We start from the raw sequence: 16,604 nt of genomic DNA, 5'->3' as shown, positions 1-16,604 counted from the left end.
TGCAACCCAGTATAATTCTAGTTCTTGGTCTCCCTCTATAGTCACTGTTCTGACTCTTAGTCAGGTCATGGAAAGATCTTTCCTTACTGCCCTGATAGAATCGCTTTCTACACAATTCAAAAGGGGTAGGAGAACACTCAAGAGAAATGGATAATTAAAACATAAAGTTCAATCTTAATTTGGGCAGTGGTACAGAATGCCCCATTGCTACCAGGTTCAAAATATTTATGTCTGTACTCTCTTTGAACTAACAAAATCTGACACAATGAAGAGCACATCTAATCTTAAGAATTCTTTATCCATTTCTACAACATTATATGTAATACAAAGTATTTTCCTCACAACAATCTTGTGAAAGTTATGTATCACTTTACAGATGAATGAGAAATAAGAAAGTGATTTCATGAAGGTTCTAAATAGCTGTTTCTTTTAGTTAGCACTCTTTCCCTCCTCAAATGGCTATATCTGTCCTTAGTAGAAAGGTTCCTGAGGGCAGACTGTTTTTTAATTTGTCTTTCTATCCCCCAGCATCTACTATAACTTGCCAGACACAGAATGTACTTAATGCTAATTGGGTTTGGATTAGATCTAGTGAGCATCTAAATAGCCTCAAACCCAGGCCATCTAATTCCTAAATCAGAGACCTTTCCATTGTACAATGTCCTTACCCTTATTTTTTTCATTGGGAGGTGGAAAGAATGGAGATATGCCACAATTCTATATACCAAGTACAGCTTTAGAAAAGATTAAATACTCAATCACATGCTTTCCATGATTACATAATCTCATCCATGAATGTCACAGCAAACAAATTCTTCGTTGAGCTAATACTCATCACTGTACTGACTATTCCAGAAATTCAATCTGGACACAGTTTTATGAAACCATCATAATACTCACTCGTGTCTTTTCACATCTCTCTTAAACAGTTTATAGAATTCATGGCAGTTAATATTGCTTTTTTTTAGGTTGCTTTCACTTTCCTTTTCCATTTATGTCTACTTTTTAACATAAGCAGGAACAGACAAGTCAAAGTAGGATGTTTTCTTGTGGCTTATAAAATAATTTTTACAGAAAGAAAGGGCAACTATAAACTTTATTCTTCAGATCTCCACTGTGCAGGACTCTTATCATCAGACAGGCTATAGCATACCAAGCTTTCCCAGTGACTACAGGGAACAATGAAATAGGTAGGAGTTGTATCAGCAGTTGCCTCTACCACCTTTCAATCTGACTCCAGAGGAGCCTTGGTAATTTTATGGGCAAGATATTTTTAAACATAAGAGGGTATGGCCCAATAGCTAATTTTGTGATGATGTTTAGAATTTATATTTCTGGTATTGCTTTGAAACTTCACCTCAAAAACTCCATTAAACTACAAGGAGAGATATACTATTCCACCACCACCCTCCTTTTGTGCTCTGCTGGTTTGATATATACTACAAGTGAATACTGACTACCCAACCCGCACAACACAAACACAGATGTTTATTGATGGGAATACTACTCATGCATACTTTGCATTTTTAGGTTAAAACAATAAGCTTTACTTGACATATGGTTGGTTTTTTATACCTAAAAAAGACAAGGACCGGCATTACAATGACCCTTTCTAAAGGATTTTCACTTTCAAATACAAACATTTAAACTACTTTTTTAAGAGACTTGTGGAAAGAATGAATAATTAAGATTCATATACTAAAAAACTAATTTTATTTCTCTCAGGAAAACATTTGTACAAACAAAATGATATTAAAAAAAAAACATTTAAAGGCAGAGGCTAAGCTTGACAAAAGATACACTATCCAGAGTTAAGTCTCATCTCTTCTTTTATCTCACCCAGTTGTCCTTGTGGCATCATGCAAAAAGTATTATGCACAAAAGCAGATCACGGGGAGGCTGTTTTAAAGATGGCCTACAACAGTTTAAAACAAATCACTCTACTACTAGATATCTCAATAGAAAAAATGCTTTCTCCAGGTCATTTCGTCCAATTTGTTCCTGAACAGGAAATTCCCTCTATATTCATACCCTCTTCCCCAAAATATGTTCCTCACATCCCTATTCTATGACTATGCCAACAGAACAGCTAATTTATGACAATCCAGGACACCCTAGGCTCAGAAATCACAGCCTAACTGTCAACCCTCTGTGGTCTAAAAAGAAAAAACAAAACAAAAAATGAACAATCAATTTACAAAGCTTTTTGGATATAAAATAAGAATGCCACTTTTCAAAATTTCATGCCAAAATGAAAAACCATCACTGACCTGCGTCTTTCTCTACCAGCCAGCTCCTTTCTCCCACATGACTTAGTGGCAGCTGCGACATTTCAAAATGATACATTCTGGGGTGTCACAGCAGAGCTGGAGCTGCTGAGCAAGACGCTGGGGAAGATACAAGGAAAAGAAAGTGTTCTCTCTAGTTCCTGAGTTTGTTGTTTCTCTGCTCCATTACTAAGAACCATAATAAATTAAATTACATAGGATATTTCACAAGAATCAAAATAATGAAATGTTTGACATCTGGCTCATAAATAAGACACTAGGAATAAGCCAATTGAATTTGTTCCATCAGAAGAATGAAACTGAAACAAAAGTCATGATCTGAGATAGGATCAACAAAGCACCTCCATAGGGATTTCCATACAATAGAGGCAAGCCTGTGGACTTAGAATTTAATGAACTTCTAAAGTATTGATGCAATCTAAAAAGTAGACCAGTGTGTTTTAACAGAAGAAAACCAATAGAAATGGATGACAAAGGCTTAAGAAGTATGTACACTTCAAAGTTAACAAAAAAAATTAATTTTGAAATAATACAAACTAATTGAAGCAATACAAATGTGACTCCAAATCCAAATACTGACATAAAGTGCAGTCTTCACAGATGGTTTGATAAAATATTCTTTTAAAATATTTATCCAAAAAGCACTGGAATATTTTTAAAGTAGTAAACAGTGCCAAGCAAATTAGTGTGTGATTTCAATATGAAAATGAGTGATTTTTTTTAAATCCTAACAGTAAAATGTATGTTCCTTACACATTATACTCAATGATACCAAGATCTGTGTCCTTCATATAAATTTTGCATTGATCTTGTCCTTCATAGCTGTAAAACATTTTTGCAGTTCTTTCTGTTTTGGATCAAAATAGAAAGGAAAAAGGAGGCAGAGAAACAAAAACTGAACCATAAGTGAGTGAGTGGTTTCCATACAAAACAATTCTGACAATTAGGAATGCTACAGTAAAATTAAGTGCTACAAAGTCTGTTTCACTAACAACAAAAAAGGGGAGAAATATAAATACCATTTGAAATAATCAGATTAATATCTTGGAAATAATCACTCAAAATAACCTAAACTAGTTTAATATCCTATCAGTTAAGATAGAAATGGGATACTTTAAAGATTTAGAACTAGACAAATTTATAAATTAAAAAAAAAATCAAAAATACCAAGGGAGAAAATGGAAGTAAAATAGAAAGGGGGATATGACCTGTAATACATACTCTAAAGCAGTAATTAATCCTAAAAAAGACATTCCACCTCTAGTCTCCAAACTTTTGCAACATGGTTCCCCATATCTGGAATATACTCCGTCCTCATCTCTGCTTCTTAGAATCCCTGGCTTCTTTCAAAAATACACCATCTCATATAGCAATACTCCCCATTTCTTGAAACTGTTTTGCATTTACTCATCTGAATACACGTGTATTCACTCATCTAGTAAAAACGTAAGCATTTAAAGGGAAGGAACTGTTTTGTTTTTTTTCTTTGTATTCCTGTCACTATTAAAGTGCATGGTACATGATGGGAATTTCAAAAAATTTTTGGAATTAAACTGAATTAGCTAAATTTTGGCACTACATGAAAACAGAGACATTATTTGGTAGATGGTAGAAGAGTTTAGATAAGTAAGATTTAGAACCAAATACATAAGGTAATCTAGTGTATAATCAACCCAGTAACAGAAATTGAGGAATTCATCATGTAACAAAAACTAGGAAAATGGAACAAGTAAGTAGGTAGTGGAAAATGGAATTAGGACAACTTCTTATACCATATGCCACAAAACTCAATTGAATTATTAGTCCAAATAGAAAAGTCATATTTTAAAAGAGAGAATGAAAGTTATAGAAGAAAAATTCTTAATCAGGTGGTTGGTACAGAGGCAAATATAAAAGACCCTGCCTATAATTTCCATTATTTAATTTTTAGATTTCTATTCAAATAAAAACAATGTATACAGAAAAAGAGAAATAAAGGATGAGGAAAAAATGGTTGCATTAAATAAACATAAAATTTTAGTAAGTAATATTAATTTACTTAGTAAGATACTAATAGCTAATATATAATACTTTAAGTAAAGCACTTTATTTTTTTCCCCAGAAGTGAATTCTACCAAACATATAAAGAAAAATTTATTACAACACTATAGAAAGTATTTGGAAAAATAAGTGAAGGTCTAAATTCCTTTTATAATACAAATATGTACTAGTATACTTTGACTCAGAAATACCACTACTACAACTGTATCCCAAAGAGGCAAAAAACATTTATAGTAGCTCTTTTTGTGGTGGCAAATAAATGGAAAATGAGGGGATGACCATGAATTGGGGAATGGCTGAATGAGGTGTGGTATAGGATTTTGATGGAACACTTTTATACGATAAAAATGATGAACAGGATGGTTTCAGAAAAATCTGAAAAAACTTATATGAACTGATGCAAAGTGAAGTAACCAGAACACATACACTGTAACAGCAATATTGTGTTATGATCACCTCTGAATGGCTTAGCTATTCTCAGCAATACAATAACCCAAGGCAGATTCTGAAGGATTTAATATGAAAAATGTTATCCCATCTCTAGGTTGCAAGTTGAAGTATATTTTTAAAAATCTATTTTAATTGTTTTGGCCTATGTTTTCTTTTGCAACATAACTTAATCTTAGTGGTGACAAAATTGGAAAATGGGGGGGGTGTCCCTCAATTGGGGAATGGCTGAACAAATTGTGGTATATGCTGGTGATGAAATACTATTGTGCTGTAAGGAATGATAAACTGGAGGATTTGCATGTGAACTGGAAGAATGACAATGAACTGAGGCAAGGTGAAATGAGCAGAACCAAGAGAACATTTTACACAGAATGTGAAAGATTGTAGAACTATCCAATGCAATGGACTTTATTACTCATAACAATACAATGATCCAGGATAATCATGAGGGACTCATGAGAAAGGATGCTATCCTCCTCAAGAGAAAGAACTGTAAGTAGAAACAGAAAAAATACAAATGACTTATCACTTGTTTATGTGGGCATATGATTTAGGGTTTGGGGTTTAAAAGATTTAAAAATGCATAATATGCATAATGCATATTATGCAGAAAATGAATAATATGGAAATAGGTGTTATAACATTTGTATAACCCAGTGGAATTGACTGTCAGCTGGGGGGAGGGAATGGTGGGGGAGAGAAAGAAAATAAATCCTAAAAACATGGAAAAATATTTTTTAAAAATAAAAAGAAATGTGTTTTGCAAGATTTCCTATATAATCTATATCAAATTGCTTGCCTTCTCAAGGAGAAGGGAAGGGAGAGATTCAGAGAATTTGAAACTCAAAATTTTAAAATATGAGTATTAAAAATGGTTTTTTAAGTAAAGTACTTAAATTAACTTGTTTGACTCACACAACAATCCTGTGAAAGGTTAATGACTTGTATCATAACTAACTAGTACATGTCTGAGACAGGATTTTGACCGTATGTCTTCTTGATTCCAAGCCCATTATTTTATCTATTATCCATGTTAGTGAAGATGTGGCATGGGTGCCCCAGTAGCATGGAGGGGGTTGCTCCATTCCACCACACCTGAGGACATTTTTTTGCATGCACCACCCCTCTGTCCAGCAGATCAATATGAGCACTTCCTCCCTCCACTCTCTGTAGGTGGTTCACAGCCAGCTTAAAGGTGCAATTTGGGCATGTGATCTCTAAAAGGTTTGCCAATGCTGTACTACACTCTTCCTTAACTATTACTCTATAGATCTGGTTTCAAACTCTCCTATTTGCTTTCAAACTATTCTCCTTATATCAGTGATAGCAAATCTTTGGCATGGGTGCCAAAAATAGCATGTAGCCATGAACAACCCCCCTCCCCCCTTCATTACTAGAAAGGCAGAGGGACATGGGTGGAGCTGCTTCCCTCCTCCTCTCCACCATGCCTGAGGACAGTTTTTTCACATCCCCACCCTTCTGCCCAACAGCCAATGGGAGCATATAGCAGGTAAGGTGGGTGGCTCACAAGGGCAGAGCTGGAAGGGAGCAGAGAGCTTGGGCCACTCCCCTCCCCCTCTCTACACTCACTGAGGGCATTCCTCACTTCACCCATCCCTCAACTGAGCAGACCAATGAGAGTGCCTTCTCTTCCTCCTCTGTGGAGTAAGGGAAGGGAGGATTGTGCTTGGCACTCAGTGGAGGGGAGGGGGGACCACCAGGCACAGCACTGGGTCGGGGGGTGGGGGTGTGGTGGCAGACCACTTCATCTCTAAAAGGTTTGCTATCACTGTCCTATATCATCTGTCCCTTTCCTTCTTTCTCCCATTGGAGAACGAAAGCAAAAGTAATTTGCTGGGAGCTTCCTTTTCTCCCCTACTCTATACCTCAAAATCCTTGATGTTAAGACACATTAAGGCCTCCTTTACTCAGTTTCTGACAGAGGTAAACCTTTTCTCAACAAGGCCAACTCCTCTCTTTGTACCCATAATTCCCTCCCCCATCTCCTCCAATTTATGGCCCTGCAAATGTTTCCTTCTCTCTCGATCTTCAATGCCACAAAATACTTTCTAAAGAAACAAAAAATGATTTAAATAATTGAAGAGATACTCATTTTCATGGTTGAGGCATACAAATGCAATAAAAAATTAATTTGCAGATTTAGTAACATACAAATCAAATTACCAATAATAAAATTCATCTAGGGAAAGCAAAAGGTCTAAAATCTTAAGGGATATAACAAAAAAGTACTGATGAAGAGAGAATAGTCATATGAATATAACAGAATTATTTACCAAGCCATAAGAAATGACAAGAATGAAGAGCTCAGAAAAGTGATAAAACTATACACAATGACTTCAATAATATAAAGAGGAAAAAACCCAACAAAATCAAACTGAATACTATGTAACTATACAACTAAGTTTACCCCTAGAGAAAATGTAGCTCCTTCCTTTCACTGCAGAGTTGGGGGATTATAAGGGCAGAATACTGCCTCTGTTGTTAGATGTGGGGTCACTGTATTGGGTGGTTTCACTAAACTCTTTTTCTCTCTATTAATTTTGTCACAAGGAAAAGGTGATAGATAGGATGAGAGTGGAAGGAAGGGAGGGAGAAAAAAGGAAAGGGAATATCGTGAAATGTAGGGAAAAAAATTCTGATTTCTCCTTAATTCCTTGATCCTTCCCTATCCCCAAGCTATCCACCAACATCCCAAGTCACTTTATATTACCATCTGGGGATGGTAATCTCCTTTTCAGAGACAAAGTCCTAGACACAGATTACATAGTGGATACTGCTCGACTTGGGAGTTAAAATCCTGCCTCAGATGCTAGCTGTGTAACCCTGGGCAAGTTATTTAACCTAGTGAGCAGCTTCCTCATCTGTAAAATAGAAATAACTGCACCTACTTCACAGAGATATTGTGAAGACCAAGTGAGTTAATATACATAAAGTACTTTGTATTCCTTTTATGATGATGAAAGTTTTCTTCACTTATTCTACTTCCTCACTTCTCACTCATTTCTTAACCCCTTAAAATTTAGCTTCTAACTTTTTTATTCAACTGAAACGGACATTTCAAGATGTCAAGTCATTTAATAAACACTCATAAAGCATCTTCTAAGAGCCAGGCATTGGGCTAAGCTCTGAAAATACAAAGAAAGCTAAAAGACAGTCTCTGCTTTCAAGAAACTCACATTCTAAAGGGGAAGACAATATGCAAAAACTATGTACAATATACGAATCTATATAGACATATAGATGTATGTTACCAATGATCCTGTAATTGCTAAACCCAATGGCCTTTGCCCCAGTTAGCCTTCTTGCCTCATCTGCTGCATTTGATAAAATTAACCACATCTCTCTCTCTCCTTTGATATTTTTCTGAGTTTTTAATAATACCATTCTTTCTTAAATCTCTTCTTGTCTGTCTGGCTGCTCCTTCTTTATCTCCCCTTTGCTGCATCAAAATCCACACCCCATTTCCCAACTATGCATACATCCCAGGATCCTTTCTCTCTATATGTCCTCCCTTGGTGATTTCATCAGCTCCCAGTGATTCATTTATCTCAATTTCCAAATGACTCCCACATATCTTTTTATTTTGCCCTAGTCTTTCTCTTCTGCTTTAGTTCCAAATCGCCAAATATCTATAAATGTTTCATAAAGAATGTTCCACAGATAACTCAAAACTTAATATGTTCAAAACATGACTTGACCCCCCCATCCACCTCTCTTCCAAACTTCCCCATTTCTGTCAACAGAACTATCTTTCTTCTAGACACTCAAATGTGCAATATTCCTTTAACTCCCATTATCCAATTTGTTGCCAAACCTCGACTCCATAGCATCTCTCATGCGTTCCCTTCTCTCCACTAACATGGTCATCAACCTGGTTCAGGTCCATATCAACTTCTTGACTGAACTATGGCAAGAAGCTCTTTACTCTTCTCTGCCCTTTTCTCTCCCTTCTCTAATCTAACTTCCACAGAGATGCCAAAAGTGATATTCCTAAAATATAAGACTGATCATGTCACTCTTCTGACTTAAAAAGCTCCCACAATCCCTAGGATCATATACAAACTCCTCTGTCATTTAAAACTCTTTACATAATGGCTCCGGTCTAAAAGTAGCTAAGTGGAGTGTATTGGATAGAGTACTGGACTTGGGGATTTAGGAAGACCTGAGTTCAAATCCTGATGTAGATAATTACTATCTATATGACTTTGGGTAAGCCATTTAATTTTTCTGCCTTTATTTTGTCTCCTGTAAAATGAGGAGGGGTTTAAGACAATGGTTTCTAAGGTCCCCTTCTAGCTCAAAGTCTACAGTCCAATCTTTCTAGTCTTATTACATGAACTTTATGTTCCAGCCAAAATGTATTACTTGTAGTTATTTTCATGGCATTTTATCTTCTATCCCCATACCTTTTCAACCATTTGCTTCTTACACCTAAAATATAGTCCTTACTTATCTTTTACCCAGTATAATTCCTAACTTCCCTCAAATTTTGAAATTTCTTGCTCAAATGGAGATATATTGCAAAATCATTACAAAATTACCATATATTTCACCTACATGATATTTTCTGATTACCCCTAGCTGTTAGTGCTCTGCAAAAAACAAGCAAACAAAAAAACCCCTTCTTATTTACTTGTATATATGTTGTTTTCCCCTCCAAGAAGACATACTCCCTTAAAGAAGTTTTCTTTATATTGCTGACACCTAGTATAGTACTTTTGCACATCAATAATTCCTAAGGATAAACTCCATTCTCCAATGGCTATGAAGAAACAATTCTCAAAAGAAGAAATATAAACTATCAATACTAAATTGAAAAATGTTCAAAATCACTTACTTGAAGATAAAATGCAAATTAAAATACTCCGAAACATAGCCTTAACTCTAAACTAGAAAACATAATAGAAGACATCAAAATTCAATATAAGTGGGAATGAGGGAAAAAGTGATAATTCAATTCAGTTGGTGGGCTATGAAACAATATAGAATTATACTATGAAAGTAACAGGCAACACTCATGTTTCTTTATCTCACTTTTAGTTTTTATATTCTAGGAAATGGGCAATAAGACAAGGCGTATAGAAAATTCACAAAATATTTTAATAGCAAAAACTCAAAATTATATGCCATATAATGGGAGAAGGGCTAAATTGTGGCATATGAATATAACAGAACATATTCCAAAAAATTGAAATATTACTGTATCATAACAGATGATGTTGAATATAAAAGGAAGTGGAAAAAAAGAGAAGTATTTTTAGAGCCTACTATGTATGTTCTAGGCATTGTGCGAAGCATTTCACAAATATTATCTCATTTCCACCTTCCAAAAACCCCGAGAGGTAGATGTTATTATTATCATCTTCTTTTTATAGGTGAGGCAACTGAAGCAAATCTAGATTAAGTGACTTGCCCAGGGTCATACCGCTAAATGTCTGAAGTTGGATTTGAATTCAGTTTTTCCTGACTCTACAATAGGGAGTATTTCTTTTACTCTTATCTACTATGCTACCTAGCTCCTTCTAAAACAAACAAACAAAAACAACAACCACAACAACAAAAAAAACATGTGAAGAGTATATCAAGTGATAGAGAACTAAGAGAACAACATATACATGAAAGAAGATGAAATTATTATGAAACTTACTGTGAATGAGGGTGCTATTTTGTGAAAGCTAATGCATATTATCTTTACTTCCTTCATCAATCAATAAGTAATGACCACAGCTGCAATGTATGAATTTAAGCATGTATAACTCAATTTTCATAATGCCTAAATCTTTTGAGGGTTCTATGCAACCTAGGAAGATTTTATTTTGCTTATCTTCTGATTTTCTTTGAGAATTTATTTTGGTTTATTGTTTTCTTGATTGTGTAATTGTTCTTGGTTCTTATTCATGTTTAAATGCTTATATTTGTTAACAGAAATTAAATAAAACTTATCAACAACAAAAAAGAAGAAATGTAAGGTAATCCCTTAATGATTTTGAGTTACATTTCCATGAGAGCAAAAAATTGGTAAACATTTAATATACTATGCTCCAAGCTTTATGTTAATAATTCATAACATAGAAACATTAGTAAAATAACCTCTGATCTTAAAAGGCTTATATAAGTATATAAGACTATTCACAAATACTCATTTGTAAAGAAAACTCAAATTTTAGGACTAGAAAAAGCCTTTGAAGTTATCTTGTTTCTCTACCACTTCTCAGAAAACTGGACATCTAATCTTTAACTGAAGACAGTCAGAAATTGGAAGCTTACTATCTAAAGATATATCCTATTCTACTGATGAATAGCCCTAGATATTTATTAGATAGTTTCTTCACTACACTAAAGGATATTCCACTTCCCTGTTAACTTCTACACTCTGATTCTAGTTTTTCTTCTGAGGTTACAAAGATTTAAGCTAAATCACACTAAAACTCAAATATTCTAACTCTGGCATTTGTGTTCTTTCTAGAACCAATTCCCTTACTGTAAAGAAATGGACACAGACTATAGAAAGAGCCCAAGTAAATATCAGCTTGCCTAAAAACCAAACTATTCCTAATGATCATCATTTATTACGAGGCTGAGATGATGTCTAAGAGGGTCCTAATTACAACTTAAACCTTCTCTAATGAAATAGTATCTGCAAAGTATTTATCAGAGTGCCTAGCACATAGTGGGCACTTAATAAATATTTATAGCATTCTTTGTATATATTTAATTGCATGTTGTCTCTCCCATTCCATTGTAAGATCCTTGAGAGGAGAGACTGTTTTCTGCTTTTCTGTGCTCCCAGCACTTAAGCACAGTACCTAGCATGCCCAAATGGTAAGGTAGCACTAAAGTTTATTGGGATCAAAGGTCTACATCTTAGGGCAGGTAGGTGGCTCTATCCAAGAGCCAGATCTAGAGATGAAAGGTCCTGGGTTCAAAACTTATCTCAGACACTTCCTAGCTGTGTGAACCTGGACAAGTCACTTAACCTAAATTGTCTAGTCCTTACTACTCTTTTTGTCCTGGAACTGATACTCAGTATTGATTCCAATTCTAAGATAGAAGGCAAAGATGAAAAAAAAGTCTACTTGTCTAACGTTACTAAGTTTTTGTTTTCCCCAAAAAAGTCAAGTCATACCTATAATCCTCTTCTCCATTCTCAAAACACTCATAACATCTCAACTAGTCTATAAAATTTTAGAAAATTACACATAAATGGAAATGTTGTTAGCATTAAAAAAATTACTGTATTCCAGAATGATTCTTGGCAAATGTCTACCAGGAGAGGCAATAAGCACAAAATGAAAGAAGAAAACCATCTATAATGTGAAGGAAACCACAAACAAGAGGAATATTTTGTTTAAATACCCTTCTTAAATGCCCACAACAAACATCTAACATGGTTGTTTCTTGAGATTTTCAAGAATCCTTCTAAGAACTGAAGTTCCCACAAAGATTTAGCTATTCTTTTACTTAAAATAATATAAAATCTGGAAGAACAAAGATGGAGAAGTGCCTAATCCTGAATGATTATTGCCTATGTCTATGACAAGACACTGCAGTTTAAGTCAAAATACTTCTGTATATAAGACAGTATAAAATCAATATATCTATGACTTCATTTCCAAAGTGTCACTCTAAACCCCTTAATACCAACCAACAAACTTTTAAAAGCATCTACTCTGAGCATTAGTTCTATATTCTAATTCTAATTCAAATTATCTACATTTTGAACTCTAACCTCAAAGGGGATGAAACATCACAGTGACAGCTAAGTGTACTTTTAACTCCAAGAAAAGAAACTACATTCTTTCAAAGAGATTAAGAGGAGTAGTGGTTACCTGAGTATAAATTCCCAGTATATGTAAACTAGTCCTATCAATTAAGATCTGCAACTTACCTATAATATAGTCTTGGTGAGCTGACTGAAAGTATTAAGAAATGAAATGATGTGCCATAGCCACAGAGTCAGTATGCATCAGAGGCAGAACTTGAACCCACATCTTCTTGGCTCCAAGACAAGTATCTTTAACCACTATACCATACTACCCCATATCAATTAAAAATATATTTTACTTAAATATGTAGTCTATTAAACTAAGCATTTAGGTTTCTGTAAAATGAATCCTATTCAGAAAGTCATTTTTTGAGTTAGTACGATGATATTAGATATTAACTACTTTCCAAACCATTTATGTAATAAAACTGAAAACCTGGAAAAGGAATCTATCTTAATTCAAATTGTTCTTCATTATTAACCCATTTCTAAAGTTCTGTTTAGAAATTATAAAGTGTAGTTTACACATCTGCTCAATGAATGGCTTAAGATAACTTATAAAAAGGACAGAAAGATTTAAAAAATATAAAATTGCCACTGGTATCAAAACCCTTAAATTTATAGGATCTTGATATTTAAAAAACCATATTCTAGGAGACATACAATTCTTTCTTGTGTCACAGGGATGTTAATGACTTATGGCTAAATATTTCAGTAGGCAAATCACGACAAGAAATTTTTTGTATTAACATGTAGGTGTATTTGTGAATAATGATCAACTGATGTTACACACAGATTTACTGAAAACAATTAATAGAGCTACTCTAAAAAAATGGAGAAGTTAGGTTGTAATTAGGACAATTTAGAATTGTAAAACCTATGGTAAAAGTTTAACATCATCATTTGAAAGAACTTTCAAGGTTTTGCCGCTTCTATCTAATGAAAATTGTTTAGTTTGAAATGATATGGCTAATAAAGTTACATTAAAATGCAATATCTTTTAAGTAAAGAACTTAAAAAATTTCAGAAGGTATGAAGAAATCCTCATCCCCCTCCAAGCATGATTTTAATTATGAATCTGGGCTTACTGACTTGCAAGATACCTTAACGTGGTAATAGCTGCATGCTCAGTTGTCATATTAACATGAAAAATAAGACTCTCAAAAAAACAAGACTCTCAAGACATTTCTGCAAAGCATTTAAATCATATAGGTTCCAAGCATCAATAGCTCAAAAGAATGGAAGAAATCCAAACAGCACAACAAAATGCTTCTAAAACTGTTATTGTTTTGAATCTCTCACAAATCCCCACTATTATTTCAAAGAATAAGTTTCCACAATGGAAATGTAGGAGAACCCTGCATTATTCCACAAAAAAGGGATCACCAATTTGGAGAATATCTTAAAAAAAAAGAAGGGTTTCCATCTCAGAACAGAGATGACAAAGTTGAGGGTATAATAAATAGCTAAAGATTTCAAAAAATACATTAAGCTATAGTAAGAGATTGATCTAACAGTGATGTTAGGATTTGGTTTAACACTGTAGTTCTACTGATTTGTAATTCAAGTAACACTATTATTCACACTACAGAGTGCATCTCTTCAATTCTAAAATGAGGAAGATATTCACAGGATGTTGGCTAAGATGATAATGAAAAAAGGAGAATATTTTTGTTTACCCTCAGCCATATCAGGCAATCTTTATTAATACATGCCCCAAAGGTCCTCAGAGTATGTAAGTATATCTTAGAAGAAAGGGTACCAGAGTAGGAGTAAAAAGAGCTGGGTTCTAGGTGGTACAGGGTCTAGGGTAATAAGCCCGGAGTTAGGAAGACTCATCTTCCTGAGTTCAAACTTGGCTTCGGAAACTTACTAGCTGTGTGACTATGGGGCAAGTGACTTAACTCTGTTTGCGTCAGTTTCCTTATCTGTAAAAATAAATTAGGAAAAAAAAAAGGCAAACCACTCCAGTATCCTTTCCAAGAAAACCCCAAAAGGATTCTTGAAGAGTTGGACATGCCTGAAACAAATGAATAACAACAACAATCCAAACTTCACCAGGGACTAACCTGTTACTAAGTTTCAGATAACCTGTATTTCAGCTTCCTTGTCTATAAAAGAGAGACAATATGACCTCTCCAGTCTAACTCATATTGCTGCTGTTTTGGAAATGAGATAATGTATATAAAATACTCTGAAATGTGTAAGGCTGCATATGAATGCGAGGCAGTACTGCTGCTATGAACCTTTTCTCTTGCTTCGCTCTCCCTCTATATTCCTTACTTCAATCTTTTCTTTCTGTTTCCCTATTGCCTTTTCTACTTACACACCAAAAGGCTTGGTGGTACTGGCTGTATTCAGTCTGGAGGTTGCTTACTCTTGTTAAGGGGATAAAGTCTACTCCCAAATTAACAAAAAGAACTCTACACTCTCATCTACTCTAAGTACAGTTACTCTAATGAAAGCTTCTAGCCATCTGCACCCTGCAGAGAAGCAGAAAAGCTGCCAAAAACAACAGAATGCTATCAGTATAGTTTAGGACTCCTCATCTGTGGCCAAAGAATTTTTCAAGTTATTATAACAAAACCGAAAACAGAAAATCATACAGAAAAGCTGAATTCAAAGTCATTTTCCCTTTCCCTGCTGTGCTTTCTGAATCAATAGGCTATGCCCCTGGACAGTCATTACAGTCATGGGGTGTGCCATGCTGGGGAGAAAAGGAAACAGCTTCAAGTTTCAATGAAGCAATTTCTCATCTCCCAATAGCATAAGAGAACACAGTAAGTTTCATACCAAAGAGCATAGAAAAATCAGTCTGTTGGCATGTTTCCATCTTTAACCAATATACTCTTCTAAGTAAGCTGCAGTTTTTCTTCAAGATAATCAGGAGAACCTTAGTTCTAGCCTTAATTCTGTCCCTCACTCATTGTATGATCATGGGGGTAAATTATTCCATTATTCCACTGTAGATTTTAGTTCTTTTCTCTGTCCAAAAAAATAGAGCCAAAAAAAAAAATAGAGCAAAAAATGAGATGTCTAAAAGTTTATGATTCTCAGCCTAGCTCATTATTAGAGAAAGTCTTCTACATAAAGCTAGAAAGCAATTTGTCTAAGCTCACTCTGTGATATGTATAATTATTTTATCCTTAGCTTGATTTTCAATTGCCTAAAAGGCTATAAGTTCTATAACAACAGGAATCTATTTTTCTCTATAATATCTTATTAATTCTTGCACTTCACAGAAGTTGATCTAATTACTAATAAACTCATAAAATGATATATAGTCTGAAAGAAATATGAGAGTATATCTAATTTTTCCTCCCTCATATTACAGATTGAGAAACTGAAAACCTAAGAGAAGTGATTTGCCCAAAGTCACACAGCAAAATAGTAGCAGAATTAGGACTAAATAATGTCCTTTGCTTCCTTGCAGGGTGCAGATGATTAAATGTCCCAGATTTCAAGAAAAAAAGTACAATTTGAATGAGGTTTTGGTTGCCTGTATCCCTCTTTGACTGAGGAAATACGACCACTATTTCTACAGTACAAAGTTCCTTGAATCCTATGGTCACTCAAAAAGTGTTTAATGGGATTTAACACATCTATAACTACTATTTTAATTTGTTACACCTTTCTATTGCTCCCAGATCTTCCTAATGATACAGAGATAAATACTGAACACATTATACTTCATAGATAATAATTTGTTTTTCTCTTTATAATTAATCATGACAATTTGTTACCTAAATAAGATGAAGTTTGCTGTCCTAAGTTTTCTCATCCTTATAATTCCAATAAACATTTTTATAGGACCATTCATAAAAACTTTTGATGTTCTGAAATATTATTTTAGTATATCCTGGTTTATAATTTTAAAGTAAATATTCACTCACCTGAAGGAAATATGGTTAAATTTGAGCCTTTTCCAAAGGGAGTTAATAAGTGAATACAAAAATGGACTAATTAAATAAAAACATTATTGTTTATAGATGGTAGAAGTTTTTTCTCCCCCAACATGGATTGATTATTTCTAGATTCAA

General features: G+C 34.3%; 1 protein-coding gene across 6 annotated transcripts in view; it reads right to left on the bottom strand.

The window, feature by feature from the left end:
* The window catches only part of RPRD1B (regulation of nuclear pre-mRNA domain containing 1B), a 93,127-nt gene that overhangs the window by 24,101 nt on the left and 52,422 nt on the right, over positions 1-16,604 (bottom strand). Inside the window, exon 7 of one of the 6 annotated variants that reach the window (XM_007474365.3) lies at positions 2,271-2,387. The exons of the other annotated variants lie outside the window; for them this stretch is intronic. Coding sequence (XP_007474427.1) covers positions 2,313-2,387 — 75 coding nt within the window. The 3' untranslated portion in view covers positions 2,271-2,312. The remainder of the gene's footprint in view (positions 1-2,270; positions 2,388-16,604) is intronic. 6 annotated transcript variants of the gene reach the window in all.

The sequence above is a fragment of the Monodelphis domestica genome, chromosome 1 (genome assembly GCF_027887165.1).
Source record: "Monodelphis domestica isolate mMonDom1 chromosome 1, mMonDom1.pri, whole genome shotgun sequence".
In the NCBI taxonomy this organism is placed as follows: Eukaryota; Metazoa; Chordata; class Mammalia; order Didelphimorphia; family Didelphidae; genus Monodelphis; species Monodelphis domestica.
This window is presented reverse-complemented; position numbering and strand designations above follow the sequence as displayed.